Here is a 17462-nt window from a genome sequence, read left to right on the forward strand (position 1 = left end):
ATTAGAAAACTGAGATTGTAGGTACTAGTGCTTGAGATAATTAGGGAGACCTGTGAATAATGAAACAAGTACACTACGGCATTAATCTATTCTTTTTACAGTTATGTCAATGAGTGGAAGCATTAAATACTCAATACTCAATAATTAGCAGTGGTGGAAAGTACATTTACTCAAGTACTGTCGTCTTTTCACAAGTATTTCCATTTTATGCTACTTTATGCTTACATTAATACACCATATTGTACTTTTTACTCCACTACATTCACACATCCACATCCACTACATTCACCACATCACAGCTATAGTTCGTTACTTTTCAGACATACAAAAAACATGATCAGTTTCTAAAATAGTATGCACTGTTATAGATAAAACCACCTGGCAGTATGTTAATGTAGTTAAAATTAGCTCCATTTAGAACTTTAAAGTACTATTTGCATGTTAATGCATCAATAATAATGATTCAATAATATAACATTTACGGGGGACATTCTTCTTAGTGACTACTTTTACTTTTGATACTTTAAGTACATTGTGTTGATAATATTTCAGTACTACTATTTGACACATATTTAGCATGTAAGAAAACATAAATGAACAATTACCACAGTAGCACAGGATTAAAACTTGGAAAATGTATTTTTCATTTCACTGTCTTTAAACTTCTGGTGAGGGAATTCATTTTATGCACTTAGATATCCGTTTTCTAATTTTAGCATCAGTTTTAGTAGCCTAAACAATACAATTTCTATTTTTACTTAGTTGAAAGGAGAGGAAAATGTGACGTCACCCTCCTTATGGGTAGTGGTGAATAATTGGCCACGCCTCTGTGCGCGAGAGGGCAGGCGGTAACGTGAACGTCGAGTGGTGGAGTCTGATTGAAGCTGCTCAGTGAAGAAACTACGGCAGGGGGAAGAGCAGTCTGTCGGTCTTAATTACACAATTTTGACAGAGCATTCCCTTTAAGATGGCGTATCACAGTCCGTACAAAGCTCCCCCGCACACCAACGCTCCTCTGGACCAGGGTTTTCTGTGGAATATCTTTCAGAGGTGAGTGGGGAAAGGCGGTTTGTTAAGCTTCTGCTGTGTGCCTGTCTCTCACTCCGCTCCGCAGTGAAAACTGCTGTCGTTCGTGGCGCGGAGAGGAAGAGAGTGGGGCTGGGTGGTGGACTGTTGGTGACACTAAATGTTTCATTGACAGCTCGTTTTTTGTCTTGACCCTTGTGTCCTTATAACTGTTTTTTGGCTGAGAGCAGTGCTCCGCGGTGATATTAGTCATTTGTCACTAACCCTTACCTCTCAGTTGTGGAGCTTCCTGGAAGTACTACTGCACCGTGTACAACACATAGCCAATAGCTATTACACGTCACTCACTGGTCATATTACAATACATTAGATTACTATACCTAGCTGTGTCACGGAGCTTTATTATTGCCGTTAAATTGTCTTGAAATGAAATCACAAGCGACCACCTGGCTCAATCAGTGAACTGTCTTCTACAGCAATGAGAGTTTACAAACTGGGATCTAAGGACCTCCAGGAGTCCTTGAAGGCTTTTATTCTGGGTTCTTCCAGCTACTGTCTCTGCACAGAATCTGCACCAAGTCAGCAGTGAAAAATCCTCTCAAGATGGGGTTTCCTAAAAAATTCTGACAGTAGTGAGTCTATATGACGCAGTGTGTGTCTATTTATGGGAGGCTGACATGAATACATTAGAAAGCTCTGTCCAACATCATAACCACAAACTATATTTTTTTCCTGAGCTGCATGTTACAGTATCAGTGGCAGCTCTCAACCACTGATAGTCAGTCAGTTTTACCATAGCCTCAAATAGAGTCAAAAGTGTGTCAGAGGCTAAGAAGGTCACAGTAGTAGGCAGAAAGGGAAATAGTTGATATACTTTGGCCCCTGGTAGTAGTAAGCTATAGAGTTATGTAATACTGCAGAGGATTTTTTCCTGCTGCTTTGCTTCCTCACAACATTGAAATGCTGCGCGCATTACAAGGCTTGAAACACCCTTAACGAATTATTTATGTATGGTGCAAAACCCCTTAGAAATCCAGTCGGCTGTACACATTTTGTCTCATCTATATCTTTTGCCTTTTTCTTTGTTTTTCTTTATCTTTCTCACACATTCATAATTTTTCATTCACAGTCACGCAGACAGCACTTCTCATGACTATCATGACTGTGTACACACATATGGATTCATCATCACTTTAGGTCATACAAATACAAGAATATGACTTTCATGAACACACACAGTCATCTCTCACATGAGCATTGTGCTGCCTCATCTGCTGCTGAAATTCTGGCAGAGCCGTGCTGGAATTCCCTTCAGTCATGTGATCGGAGTCAATAGAGCATAGTTGACGCGGGAGGCCTCTCAGTCTCTGTGACTTACACACTATAACACACCGTCCCACTTTCCCACTGTCTTTGGTAATCCATTCAGCTTAAGTCACACTTTGTAACTCTCTTTATCCTGTTTAATCATTACAGGAGAAGAAATGAAGTCACTCATTCTCAAGGTGTTTTGCGCAATGAATGGTGAAGGTAGACTGCAGTCGTGCTCTAGTCGGCCTCTAAATGTAGCCTATTTCTTAGATGTATTCAGTTCCACGACTTGGCACTGAATGAATCAATCATGAGGAAGTCATTCTCTCCTGTTTTATCTACTTTCTGACGAATTATGTTGGTATGACAAAAATGTTTGCACCCAACCCTTCAAGGGACAAGAACAACATTGGGTTTTGAGTTGGATTTAGATCATTAATACAGATTTGTTGCTATGCAAGCGCAACAACATGTTCACTGACTGCCACCGCTGGGTGAATACTGAACATGTGGAATGACAACATATTCAAACTTATTAGAAACAAATTAGAATTTGTAGGAAGGAAATTTGGTTAATCTAGAATAAATGAACAGGAGTGAGTGAGATTCTTTTTACATACAGTAAAAGATGATATGATCACTGAAATGTGTGGGCTGTCTAAGCAGAAACAGACCCATGACTTGATCCTCAACTTAAACCATAGATTAAAAAAAACTTAAAAATACAAAAAGTAGCAATGGAAACTGACTGTTGGACCCCAGGATTTCCTTGGAAGGTTTAGTGAATGCTGCTTTAATTTGGAAGTTTCCCATTTCCACTACGGGTGCCACAGTGACATCGCATTACTTTTGGACCATTTATGTGGAAAGTAGGACGGTCTTTGTTCCGCAAGCCATATTCTAACCTAATTGCCTAATAGGAAACAGTGAAACATGGGAAAATCTGAGCAGAATAACCGACTCAGCCATGGTGTTTTATGTTGTCCTGCTGTTTCACATACAAGTTCTGTGCTTGACAACATGAAGATGGAAACACCAGATGCTTAACCGTCTGTGCTGCAGGCAAGAGGGAGTTTTAATGTTTCCATTTTTTTAGCCCGCTTTACGTAATAGCCTGGCGAGGTAACTTTACCTGAGGCTGAGTGAGAGACTTAGTGAGAGGAAGACGGGAGGAGAGGAGGTGGGAGAAAAGGGGAGAGCTCATACTGTACACACATACTTCTTTGAGTTAATCTATCAGTGTTTGGTAAAGGCCGGGTACCCCCACTGCCTGCACCCACCCAACCACTCCTCACCTTCACTGTGACAAAGCTCTCATTTATGGAGACATGTTGAGAGCTGTTTTTCTCCCCCAAGGAGACGAGGCAGGTCTCCTTATGTTTGTTTTTCTTTATTTAGGTGGGGGAAGGTAAAGCGAGGCGAACACATATAGCTGATCACTGTGTAGAAATCCACGAAGGCTGCAGACATGGAGATGTGACAGCACATAAAGCGTCACAACTGGGAGCGGAAGCCCAGCCCACAAAGTCAGCACTGGACTGGTCCTGTGTTTTTTTTTCTGTAGGGGGGTTCCCCGTCTCCTCCCCTCGCTCTTCTTCTCTCCTGGTATTCATACTGTGTTTGTTGAGTATGCTCTATGTCGACAGGTTGGGCCAGGCAGGCTGCTAAGGAACAACTGAGTCACTGGATGTTTGACTAAGCTACATGTCAAATTGTGAGGCCCATTATTTGTGTCACAGTCCAGCCTGTTCATGTTTTTGTCTCTGCATCTCCGAGAAAGACTCTTGGCTGAGTTAGGGCTGAGTTTTGTAAATGTATCTTAATAGTTACGTTGTCAGCTGCCTTGTATTTAGGGAGATGGTTTAACAATCAACAGAATACCCTTACAGCTTTTAGATATTTTTGTCATGGCATGACTTTATCTGAGGGTGTTCCCTCATGCTTGCTCATTGGTCAGGAGATAATGACATCTCCAGAAAGTATTTCTAAGCTCTACTTTGAGTCTGACCAAACACAAGAAGAAAAACATAACTCCTAGAGGTTATAAAAAGTGGTAAAAACATCTTATCACACTAATTCACACACGCTTTGGCACTTATTCAACCTATTAATACAGGGGGTGTTTAAAGATCCTTTTGAGAAGATTGAGCCAAGACATAGACATAGCCAGTCACGTTCCATAATAACTTGACAGCCTGTTCATATCTTCCTACCTTTAGGACTTGTGTGTGGCTTTCCCTTCCTTTCTTTGATGTCTGCCAGCCAGCCAGCACCTCCCTAGAATAGGTGTGCACTTTTCAGTTCTACCTTTAAATACTGACACAGAATTAAACGTTTCACTTAAAGAAGGGGCACCCAAACCATTAACACATCAATAACCCCAGGAGGACTGCAATTATTTTCATTATTGTGATAATCGATTAATCATTTCATTAATTTGCCAAGCACAAATGCCAAACATTCTCTGGTTCTAGCCTCTCCAATGGGCTTTTTTCTCTGTTTTGTGTAATTGTAAACTGAATATCTTTGGGTTTTCGACTGTTAGTCTGACAGAAAATGCAATTTGAAGACCTTACCTTGGACTCTTTTTAAACATTTTATAGTCTAATTTATTAATAAAAACAAAGACCACAAAGATTAATCAATGACCAATTATTTTCTTCATTAATCAATTAATCGTGTGGTCCATAAAATGTCAGACAATAATGAAAAATCATAATTTCCCAAAATCCAAATTGACATTTGGGAGTCTGGAAACAGAGAATGATTGGCATTTTTGCATAAACAATATTAAAAGTGAAGGATAGTGTAAAGATTAAAGTTTATTTTATCATCATGTGTAATACTAGTGAATTACTCTTAATGTTTACCCTTTTGGAAGCAATTTTATTTTAAAAGGCATTTTGTCTTTATTTGATAGTGACAATAGAGATACAGACAGGAAATGCAGTGGGGGGGGGGGGGTGATTATGACATTCAACAAAGGTCCCTGGCCAGAATCAAACTTGGGACATTGTGGTATCTAAAGCATTAGGCTATATTTGGTTTTATTTTCACTTAAAAATACGGTTATGGTTGCCAACATTCAGTTTCACTTTGTTGTCTCAGGATCAACACATTTACTCACACACACACACACACACACACACACACACACACACACACACACACACACACACACACACACACACACACACACGCGCGCGCTCACAAGGCTTGTCTGGCCAGTCTCAGGGGAGCCACAAGCGTACAAGCTGCCCTGTGTGTCCTGATCACAGAACTCCATTCATTCTCAGTGGACTGTTGAAATACTAACACGCGCTCAGGAGGATAACGTTTCAGCTGGCGAGTGTTGATGCCTGCTCCTATTGTGTGCTGGATTGTATGTGTGTGTGAAGTGGTTAATGCAGCCGGTATCTAATCTGTGTTTTCCTTCCCAGGGTCGACAAGGACCGGAGTGGCGTGATATCAGACTCCGAGCTTCAGCAGGCCTTATCGAATGGTATGTACCAGTGTCTGACTGTTCTGCCACTCCCTTTTGTTTTTTCTCCTTTATATCTCCTTATTTCTGACCTTTTGTGCTCTGTTCCCACCTCTCTCCCCTCCCCCAGTCTCCATCTCTCATACTCCTTTCCTCTCTGACTTTTCCCCATTTTTATTACTCCCTCTCTGCCTCTTTTTTTGATCCCTCCATCTCCCTCCCATCTCCTTGTTACACACCATTGCTCTTTGCCACTCTTTGATTTAAGCAACTGCCAAGGCTAAGCAGAAAATGGATTGTGATTTTATTTTTATCCCAGAGTGGCAGGTGAACTGAATAAAAATGAGCAGAGTTTTATTTTAGTCCCAGGACAACAAAGAAGCAGGTGAAAAGTTTATCAATGTAGCTTCAAAGAGTAGCTTCAGTATGCCTCAGTGTCCCTGTGATGACAGGACTCAACACTGTAACAGCTGATGGTTAAAACTGTGGGTGTGGACTTTGTCACAGACAGTCCACACCAGTCCAATCACAGACTTACTTCTGGAGGGTCCCGCCATGACGGGAAGTGTAAGGAAAGGAGGGCAAGATCAGGAAGTGTTCTTTTCCCCTTCATAACAGTTAGTGGAGAACTTAAAATTATAGCCAGAGATCCAGCAAGTGGTATCACTTGTAGTTTTATTGAATGAAATCAATACGAGTGATGCTCGACATTTAAAAAGTTTTTTCTTCTCCAAAACAAAATGCAAAAGTGTAAGGAATCGTTTAAACAGTGTGTTTGCGTAAGCTGCAAACGTTAGCATTTCCACCTAACTATCTTACTATATAATACAGTAGTTAACTAGCTACAGTAGTAATCCAGCATTACTTCCAAGGCCAGTGGCGTTTCATACTACATTATTTTGTGGGGTTATTGGTTTAAAAAAACAAAGTCCCATTCAGCTCCACTGTGTGGAAGCCTGGATGATCTATATCAGAGTGTACACTAACGTTAGTGGCTCTTTGCTAATGATGTGTAGAATCGGAGCCTAGCGAATACGTGTATTTTGTCAACCTCAGTGTATGAACTCAAATTCACACACTCTCATATGGAGCGTAATGCTCACAGTTTAGAGCCCAGCTGTGGTAAAGGACAGCAGTGCTGCAACACTGGCAGGCTGAGGTGGACAAAATACAGTAGAGTTCAGTAAAGAAAGGACTAGATTTTGATCAGCTTTATTTTAGCAGATACCGATCCATTAAAATATACCTGGATCGGCCCCGATACCGATCCTTAGGATTGGCTCAGGGCATCTCTACTTTAGACCAGTGTCTGATATCAAGGACCTGTCTTTGGCATGAAAATGACCCAGGGAGAGAACATGAGAATTACAGCTGCTAGTGATGCAAGTGTAATTGCTCTTGGTCCTGTGTAGCTCAGGGGGAGGAGGATTCAAACAGGATTAAGGGTTCAGTTCCCACCGGGGCCTTCTTAACAAAAAAAGTATACTTGTGATTCTGCAAGGCAGGTTATGGATTGGTGTTGAATAAATGATACAGATCATCTTGTCTGCTCAAATTCTGGCAAGTGAAGGTAGTGTTACACTTACTTGGACTGAGAAGAGTAAAAGGCTGGTAAAATATTTGCAGTTGAAATACGGTAATGATTAATGAGACGCATATTTCGGAGCGCAGTTTGCACAGAAACTGCAGGACATGTTCATGTTTGTCTTCTCGTTAAAAAATAATGTGTTCCCCATCAAGTTTATGGCTGAATTGCTCAGGCAGATTTTCAAAGACTTTTGATAGGATTACTCTCTCAGAAACCTTCTTTTTCTGGGCATAGGAGAAAAAAAAGAAGTGTCGAAGCCAGCAGCAGCAGTGAAAGAAGCTGTTATCAGGCTGCTCAGTGGCTCTGGCTCAGCATACTGATTAGTGTGTGAGTGTGTTTTATGCATGCATGAACACGTGTGTTTATCTACAGTATGTGTGTGAGTGTTCTTCATTTTGTCTGCATTTATGCCAAGAGGTCAGTAAGTAGCCCTTTTGTTTTTACAGACTTAGCGTGTGTGTGTGTGTGTGTGTGTGTGTGTGGTGAACGGCAGGTTTTCCCGGTCCAGTCTCCGCCAGTTCATTAGGCTCACTGTGATATGAAACAGAGCCAGTGAAGCTGATCACACGCCGCACTGCATCCTGTCCTGCAGTTCGCTCGCTAGAGCCACCAACCTTGCCACTGTCTGTCTGTCGTGACTCTGCTGACCCTGCAAATGCTGCTTTATTTATTCAGTTTCACACCATCAACCAAACTTTGTCTGCCATGTTGTCCCTCTTGACCTCTTTCTTTCTCATCTACCTATTCTTTTCTCCTCTGTCCTTTTTTCTCATCCTCACTCGGGGGAGCAGAGTGCACAGAGTATCACGGCCCTAGAGGCTGGGGAGCGAGGCAGGGGTTGTTGGGGCTTTGCTGTCGCTGTTTACACTCCTCCCTCCTCTGCTGTTTCTGCACCACATACTCTCTCATCTCTCATTTCAATGCTCTGCCTTCAATACCTGTCTTTTTGTATTTCTGAAATCTGTCAGCCTCCCAATTCATGTTTCTGTCCTACTTTGTGGAGATGTCCATTTTTTTTTTTTTTTCAAAGTGAAAAAATCTGCCAACCAGTTACAAAAGACCAGATATACAACAAACCACAGTAATATGTAGGATGTGCAAGAAGACTGTAACAACAAAAGAAGGGCAATACAACAAACTTATTTCACCACCTCAAGTTGAAGCACCCAGTTAGGTACAAGGAGAGCCAAAAAATCCAGCGAGGAGAGCTTGTGTGAGTTCTAAACCAAAAACATTTTTCAGTATTTTGTCATTTCTTCAAGAATATCATTATCGCAGAAATACCCTGAAATATCGTGATATTATTTTAGGGCCATATCGCCCACCCCTAGTTTGTAATTAACACAAGCAAAATAATTATCTGCCAGCAGGAAGAGGAATGTCACATTTATAACACTAGAAAAAGTGGTATCATCCCACAGTGAGCATAGAGCCTAACAAGCATCAAAACACTTTTTCAAACAATTTAAAATATGGCAGTTGCCACGATATTTCAGGGTATTTCTGCGATAATGATATTCTTGAAGAAATGACAAATTACTGAAACATGTTTTTGGTTTAGAACTCACACAAGCTCTCCTCGCTGGATTTTTGGCTCTCCTTGTACCTAACCGGGTGCTTCAACTTGAGGTGGTGAAATAAGTTTGTTGTATTGCCCTTCTTTTGTTGTTATTGCCATTATCACGATATGAATTTTTTCATCATAGTAAAAATTATACCAATATTATCGTGAACGATACAATATGGCACACCCCTATTACAAACTAACAGAATGACATGACTACCAGAGACTGGATGAGTTTTCAAGATGGACTCTGTCCTCTCCTCTTTTCTCCTCTCCTCTCTTATTTCATCCCTACATTCCTCAGGAGGATATGGCATCGTCTCAGTGCCTGCTGTGTCCTCTGTCTGTTTGCCCTCTCTCACTAACTTTCTCTCTTTCTAATGTTTTATGACACATGAGCAATGATTTGGCTGGTGTCCTGGTGTTTTTAAATATTGTATATACATGCGACACAATCTCAGCTGTTAGAAATATTAATTTCAGAACTGGAAATACAAGGTTTCGGAAAATCCAAGAGAATATTAATTTAGTAATTTTTTTCCCTTTCACCTCCCAAAGTCAGACAGAATTTAACTTGTGGGTGTTTTGGTTCAAATGTGTGAAATTACTTTGTAAGGTGTATAGCTGAAACTTTGAAACTTTCATGGGTGCTTGTACATGTCAAGTGTGTATGTACAAGTGTCTCACTGAGCTCCAGCACAGCCGTTATATGTATGCGTATACACTGCGGTCAATTCACTCTGTTTTTCCACCAGCCTGCCTCTCTCCTCACCTCCTGTATTCCCTCTCCCCCCTCCTCTTCACTTCTCTCTCTCTGCCTCACCACTGGCAGTTGGGCTCACCAGTGAGAGAGCCCAGTGTGTGGACTGGACAGAGGGTATATTGTCTCAGTTGGCCATCAGACGCACACACAGATGCACACAAACATCTCAACCATACTGACCACCTCACACTGGGCAGCCGCAGTCTGTCTGGCATACATTGGTGACCTCACAGCTAGCTACTGGTGTGAAAAGTGTGGTGTGTGTGTGTGTGTGTGAGAGAGAGAGTACAAGAATCAGTGTGGCTGGAAAGGTCACAGCTTGTTCTTCAGTTCTCTGCCTTTGGTAATTTTTCTGATGGCTCTAATGTTGGAGCAACATTTAGGCAGATGTTACAAAAGGATTTCTGATGTCTCTGCATCTTTGTCTGTCTGATAGGCTGGTCATCTTGCAGATTTAACTTGGAATGTAACATTTTGAGATGCACAATTGGGACGAAATACCATTGTAAAGATAATAGCCGTGGTTCCATTTGACTTTTTAGTGATTTTTGTGGTACAGTAGAGCTAGACCGATAAATCAGCCAGGCCTATATATTGGCTGATATTAGCTTATTGCACATATGTCAGTATCAGTGTATACATCTGCCAATAAGTAACAAGCAATTTCAGTACAAAAATATCAGAGATTTGTTTGAGGTCATCTCCATTACATAGTTTTTCCACCTGATAGCACTGACATTTTTCAACTACTAAATGTCCCGTTCAATAGATATGTTGGTCACAGTTCTTTAAAAAAACAAATTTAAGGTGCCCTTATCAAAAAATGTTATGTGTTAATGTTAAGTGTCTATGTTAAAACAAGATTTAGAGTCTTCAGCCATGCTAGCGGCTCTGTGAGGCTATACTTAGGAACAGTTGTGCTTTGAGCTAAATGCTAACGTCAGCATGCTAACATGCTCACATTGACAATGCTAACATGCTGTTCAGCAGGTATATTCAGTCTCGACCAAAGTGATGGACCAACTGACATTGCCCTTGAGCAATACCACTAGTGTGGCAAAAACATTACAAAAGAAAAAAACCCTGTTTTTTTGGTGTGTGTTTTTTGCCATTTAGAAATGGTGGTGTCAGGTGAACTTGAGTGTGGAGAGAGCAGACCAAACAAGTGGATTATTGTATTACTCATTAGTTCTGTTATGGCTCCTGTCAAGAGGGGGATCTGGGCTCAAGAGCGCAGCATTGGTGGAAGTGTCATGCAGGGTTTATGCCAATTAATCGTTTACAATTAGTTAAACACATTCCAAAGTTACTGTGTAGTTTCTGAAATACTGTTATCAGTTAAGAAAATAGTTTTGTTTTAATTAAAAAAACAACTTATGGGAGACATTAATCGGACTGCACAGCAAATAAACACAGCAGTTACTTCTACAAATTGGTCTCACATCAGTGCACTTATGATACTTTGTTCATTGCTTTAGATCAGCACTCAAATAGATAGTGTAAGAATATAGATTCTGGCCCAAACCCCAGCTCCAGTAAGAGCCTCAGGCCTGGTCCCAGAACAGCTCTACCCACAGTCCCAGACAGCCTCACCCATCAATAAAACAAACCAAGGAAGAGGAAGGAAATGCAGAGTGTCTTCTTCAAACACTGAAGTAAAATCTGGAGTCTATATTTGGCATCCCAAGAAGTGAGGTCTTGAAATCCTAAAGTAATCTCTGCCCCTTTATCATTTATTTGGAGGCTTTTATGGACTTTTTCAAAGGTGAAATCTAAGTGAAAATAAATCAACAATAAAACAAATTTTCTTCTATTTTTCTTGCAACCTTTTTATTTAAATGAGGTACTCTTTCAAAGGGCTCCTATCTAAACTCTTATGGCTCTCACTGCAAACCTGCTTACTGCTGGCGTAGCTAGAAATCAAAAACAAGCATTGAGGAACAGCACAGTGTGAAAAGGGCTTCACACTACGCCGACGAGATGTTGCAATTCTGCACATGTTTTAGGGTCTGCAGATAGAGTTGCAGGGAGGAATCTTAGGTCAGCAAAAGTAGGCTGGAGAGTTCAGGTTACTGTCAGTTTCTGCAACAAAAACTAAACCACAAGTGTTTTGGGCTCCTTCTCATCTCCTCATATCTCCTCTCTTTTGTTGCCTTTGCTCATCTGGTTATCTCTCTTATTGTTGCATTTTTTTTCTCTTTCTTCTCTTTTATGTGTTCTTCTCTTCTCTGCATCCTCCCACACTCACCCTTCTTTATTTCTGGTCCTGAACTGTCAGGCCTTACTGTTATAAAGTGAGATGGTGAGTCAGCAAGGATTTAGATGCCCTGATAAATCAGTGTCTTGAAAGTTCAGAATGTGAAGAAGACTATAAAGTATAAACACCCTGCTAAACTAAAGCCCAATCAGTCTCTTTCTGACCATATAAATGACAGGTATATTCACATATGATTGAAGAGTTTGTCCTATAGATGAAAAATTACCATTTTGTGTGTTTAGGGGGAAAAGGGCCATAAAATATCACAAAACTCAACTGCTTTCAAGTCTTTTATTTTATTTTTTTAAAAGAACTTCTTCTTACTTTTATTTCTGTTGTGATGAAATATTAAGATGCATTCATATGTCATCCACTGCCTCCTTAATGTGATTTTTGCCATTTGGTGAATGCTTTTATCTTCTCTTTATCTTGTGAGTGCATTATTAGTGTGGGTGGCTCCTGTGGGAACTGAACATGACTCTTGTCCATCATTTGTCAACACACAGATCGTTACTACTTCACTAACAAAATGTCAACCATCACCACGGTAGGAAGTGTGGGGGCTAAACTATTACAGCAGACTATAGATGCAAGATAAATCATATATTCCTAATCTAGGCAATATTGCACTGGCTTCCACTAGATATCAGAAATGATTTTAAGATGTTAAATGACCACTGAATGTTTGACATCACATGTCAGTGACCACTGTTCACTGACACGTAATCTAAGGTCATCTGATGAGACTTTATTTTTTGTTCCTAGCACTAAACTGTAGATCGAGGGATTGATCTTTCTAGGCCTTTTTCACAGCGGACTTGTCACAGTAGGAAAAAGCACAGGTGTTACTAATAACATAAACGATGGCTCTGTTCTATTCAAGTGTCCCAGTAAGCCATGACAGCGTGACGAGAATAACATAAATTATCCCACACATAATATTAATAATAATATTATTTATCTTGAGATTAAGATCAGCATTGCTCTCATTTGTTATCCCAAGATAATGAAATGATTAATCCACGAGTAAAAGCTTGTATATCTTGAGAAAACAAGATCTTTAAATTGGTATCTGGTGATACAGTAGTGGTCTTAAAAAATGAATATGGGCACTAAAAGATATTTATCTTGAGAAAATGTTATAATTGAGCCAAGAAAACAGTTTTTTTTTAATAATGACATTAAAGATCAAAATCTTTCTTTAACTGCTATAAAAGTAAAGTTATTATAGATGTTTTTAGTTTTGTTGTTATAGACAATAGATACTAAAATAGGTCAACAGTCTCACTAGGCTGGTAGGTTTTTAACTGGTATTTTTCTGTCTCACAGGCACATGGACTCCTTTCAACCCAGTGACGGTGCGCTCCATCATATGTAAGTAGCTGCTGACACGGACTTAACTCCTTTTTACACAACCGTCTGTTGTTCTCAGACTATGCAAGTTGTTTCTTTGCCTCCTCTCCATGACAACTGGATACATTCATTACATTTTGAGCAATCTGAGGGCAGAAACAAACTTATCTTTGGCTTCAGCAACTGCTGCTCTAGTGGAAACATGCAGCCATTAATAAAAGCAGGAGGAGGGAGCATCTGGGGGAAATGGGAAAGTTAGCTGCCGATTGCCTCAGACTCCAAATATCAATCTGTTTACACTCTTTAGAGAGTTGTAATATGCAGCTGAAGTTAAAAACTTTAAACTCTGTAGTGTAGTTGAGGACTAGGTTGACAGCCTTTTAACTGTACTAATATAGGTCGGACTGTACCTAAACACAAATAAAGCTAATTATGTTTTTATAGTTTTTAAAATGTATCTCTCCTTTGGAATATGAAAGAATGTGGCTGGATGTGCAGAATGTGTGGTTTAACTTCAAACTCCTGGCACATTTTATGCTATTGCTTCCAGTATAGACAAAACTATGTTATAAATATCTTTTCCCCCGGTCTCATATGTACTTTTGTTCCCTTTTTGTTGTGTGACTTGCAGAGTAAATCCCTATAATTCCATTGCGTCCCCTTCCCACTGTACCGTGCTCAGTGAATCCATTGTTTAATAGTCCCCCAGCAAGAAGCATATCCTGTGATAACGCTCCCTTTGTTGGGAGGTAATTGGATTGAACCGCACAGGGGTGAGGAGTGGAGCATTGGTGGGGGAATCAAACAGTTTTTTTTCACTGTTTATAACACAGTCTTATCAGGCAGGAGTTTAGTCAAGTGTGAGATCCACAGATTACACTTCTCTGTTCTGACAGCCCTTTAAAACTATATATGTGGTACCATTTTTGCTGTCATGCCACAGGATTCGTCCAAACTGCTTGCTGAAGTCCAACTTGTATAGAGTTGTGTGAGTGTGTATGCGGGAGTGTATGAGACAGGGAGTGAGTTATGTCTTTTACAGTATACCATATTCTCGACCTCCTCCCCCTCTCCTTCAGCCATGTTCGACAGGGAAAATAAAGGCGGGGTGAACTTCAACGAGTTCGCCGGCGTGTGGAAGTACATCACAGACTGGCAGAACATCTTCAGGACCTACGACAGGGACAACTCTGGCTTCATCGATAAGAACGAGCTCAGACAGGCGCTGACTGGATTCGGTGAGCAGCAAAGTATGCTTGGGAATTTAAATTTGAAGAATGTGGTGGAGGGCTCCATAACTATCTCTAGGAATGTCCTTTCTCCGGGTCAGAAGGTCAGATTCTGTCTTTTAAGTAGCTCAGTGTATGTTTGGACAGACCAACATGCCATTGGTAAATATTTCTTAAAGGAATGGTTTGGGATTCTATCCTTAAATTATTCTCAGAGCTCATGTAGTAAATACTGTATGTTAGGTTTTACATTCACAATCATCCATCCGTACCTTTTTATATTGGACGTGTAGCTGCAGCTTGCCATTTACAATGCAGTGCAAATAATAGAGGACAAATCCAAAATTGTTATTTAGCGTAATAAAACATTTGTGTTTCATACAAAGCTAACATGATTCCACAGAAATGTAACTTGGCAAATTATATTATATATTATATATTTGCAACATACAATTGGGAGAGAGAGTGCACAAATTAGCAATAAAATTACTGTAAATGTTTGAAATAACAATTTGAAGACTGCTATAGCCTTGTGTTAGCTTTGGCTGAACAGTGGTGGCTGATTTTGCCCTGAACAAGGGTTTTGAATTTGTCCTCTACTAATTACAGAAACTGCAAATGAAAAATGAAAAGCTGCAGGTTTGTGTCTAAAATTTCTAAAATTCAAAAATTTCCCAAAACTGTTCAGTCTGTTTGACTTCACATGATTTCTGTTTGTCCTTGTGATTCTGTCCCATGTGTTTCTACTGTCTAATAGTGTCTTCAGCAAAATCCCTAAAGGCTTTTGTTTTAGTTCAGTAAATGCCAGAAGAGCCATAATCAATAAGTTGTTGAAATCGTCACTGACAATATATTCCAGTTAAAGCTGGGGTAACGGCTCAGTGAAAAGCGTGTCTGTCATCACATGGCCAAGCTTTTTTGTACTTGAGAGTTGTCCCCACTCACTACTGAGGAGCCTCAGGTGTTCCAAGGTCACGTTTGACTTTGCAAGGCTGTGTAGGTGTCCATAATGGGGACTAACCAAGAAGTTAAAATCTATGTCCAGCGTATTGTTAATGTCGTATTTGCTGTTGTGTGCAGGTTATCGTCTATCAGATCAGTTCTACAACACGCTGATAGAGAAGTTCGACCGCCAGAGGAAGGGACAGGTTGCCTTTGATGATTTCATCCAGTGCTGTATTGTACTACAGGTAACAGATTCACACTAAATCAAAATAAACTGTATATAATATAATTTATCCATTTCCCCCCCACATATATGCACATACATGAGTATAGCATGTCTTTCGGTTTAGAACTTGAATCACTTCAAGGCTACTCTTGTATTCATAAGATTCAAAGGAGAGTTTTAATTATGCATATTTTATGAAACGCGTCACAGTCTTCCCTTTTTAGATTATTAATTTACCGTGGAAGTGCCACTTGAGCCTGTATGCTCCAGTTCAGTAATTTCACACACATACAATTGTAGTGGAAGCTGCCAAGTGTAAATATAACCTTGCTGAAGCAGCTCTTCGGATACACTAGGATAGTAATATAACAGTAGCTTTTGAAGTGCCTCGCTCAAGGTATCACAATAGCTCTAGAGGCGTCAGCCATTCACTTTGTTTGCCACTTTTGTCAGACCTGGATTTAAATGCGTGGCCTTGTGTTGACTGATGTGTTGATTGTTCTGCATCTCCAGCAACATAGCGTAAAGAGCACTTATACTATTCAGTGACCCAATGTTGATATGATGATGTTGTAAAATCGTGATTAAAAAGTGTTGAAACAATGATGTTTCAATATGGCACCTAATGTATATGAATAAATGTATGCCCATTGTATTTTTCCTTCCTTTCCACAGAGGTTGACTGACGTGTTCAGGCGGTACGACACAGACCAGGATGGCTGGATCCAGGTTTCATATGAACAGTATCTATCCATGGTCTTCAATATAGTATAACGCACACGGATCACCACAGAAGAGCACAACTGGACACAACTGTGCCAAAGCTACCGGCACCTCCCGGATGCCATGGTGGACACTACAAGATTTTTTTCAACCAAATTTTTAGCCCTAGTTGGGCTGTTTCACACAAATTTATAAAAATTAATACAAGAAAACTTAAAGGAACCTTCAGTTTTTTGAGGTTGTAATACCCTCCAGATGACAGTATTTGACTGGAGGTACAAGTACAATGCTTGATGTATTAAAAAAATCTTGTAGTGTTTTGTTCGATAACAACAAAGCTACGTCTGTGTTGGGGTTGGGGAATATTATGGACACATCCTGTCTTTCTATCTGTCAGTCTGTCTGTTGTTGTCAACAAACTTTTTTTAATGTCTTAACTTTAACTGATACAATAAAAAAAAGAACTCTGTTGTGAGTAAAAATGATGCATTGTAAATATGACTTCAGATGCATTGCATGCTTAAATATGATTTAAGATGCATTGCATGCTTTTCAGGGAAATTTAGCCCCATATTGAAGCATGCTTTCCCTTTCTCTTGTCTTTTCCTCAGCCCTATTTTGCTCAAAGCCATGTTTACAAAAACGGTGAAAGCAGTTAAGTTCTGCTTTGAGATTCACTGACATGCCAGCTTACATGCCATATTTGTACAAACTTATTTTTAACAGCAAATGCTAGAACATAATTTTTGGTAGAGGGTAAGCATAATGCCTCTAGTATGGTTAATTTTTTTGTGCATGATGCCTTAAAATGTGTAAAAACAACACAAAAGACAAATCTTTTATTAAAAAACTGAAAATCTCTTGTGGAGTTTGCTTTCATCATTTACAGGACTACAGAGCCACGTTGCATTGCAGGGGAAACGGTTGACCTGCAAAGTGGCTCAATGGCGCCCTCTGCTGTACGTTGGTAGTTTTAAACACTGCAATGCGCCAATT

At 40.0% G+C, this 17462-nt stretch overlaps 1 protein-coding gene across 2 annotated transcripts; it reads left to right on the plus strand.

The window, feature by feature from the left end:
- The first annotated feature begins 843 nt into the window (after positions 1-843).
- On the plus strand, positions 844-17326 carry pdcd6 (programmed cell death 6). 2 transcript variants are annotated; one of them, XM_044177095.1, is made up of 6 exons: positions 844-1050; positions 5778-5839; positions 13320-13364; positions 14423-14593; positions 15653-15762; positions 16419-17326. In XM_044177095.1, the coding sequence occupies exons 1-6, from the start codon at positions 968-970 to the stop codon at positions 16515-16517; spliced, it is 570 nt and encodes a 189-aa protein (XP_044033030.1). In that variant the 5' UTR covers positions 844-967; the 3' UTR covers positions 16518-17326. The 2 variants fall into 2 exon arrangements, with proteins under 2 accessions (XP_044033030.1, XP_044033031.1); XM_044177096.1 differs by having other exon boundaries at positions 847-1050; positions 14423-14581.
- Positions 17327-17462: the final 136 nt, after the last annotated feature.

The sequence above is a fragment of the Siniperca chuatsi genome, linkage group LG19 (assembly GCF_020085105.1).
Source record: "Siniperca chuatsi isolate FFG_IHB_CAS linkage group LG19, ASM2008510v1, whole genome shotgun sequence".
NCBI classification, from domain to species: domain Eukaryota; kingdom Metazoa; phylum Chordata; class Actinopteri; order Centrarchiformes; family Sinipercidae; genus Siniperca; species Siniperca chuatsi.

Coding starts and splice junctions, on each gene's coding strand:
- pdcd6 (XM_044177095.1), top strand. CDS start 968: ATGGCGTATCACAGTCCGTACAAAGCTCCCCCGCACACCAACGCTCCT. Junction 13,365..14,422: donor GACGGTGCGCTCCATCATAT/GTAAGTAGCTGC, acceptor CCTCTCCTTCAG/CCATGTTCGACAGGGAAAAT. Junction 15,763..16,418: donor AGTGCTGTATTGTACTACAG/GTAACAGATTCA, acceptor TCCTTTCCACAG/AGGTTGACTGACGTGTTCAG.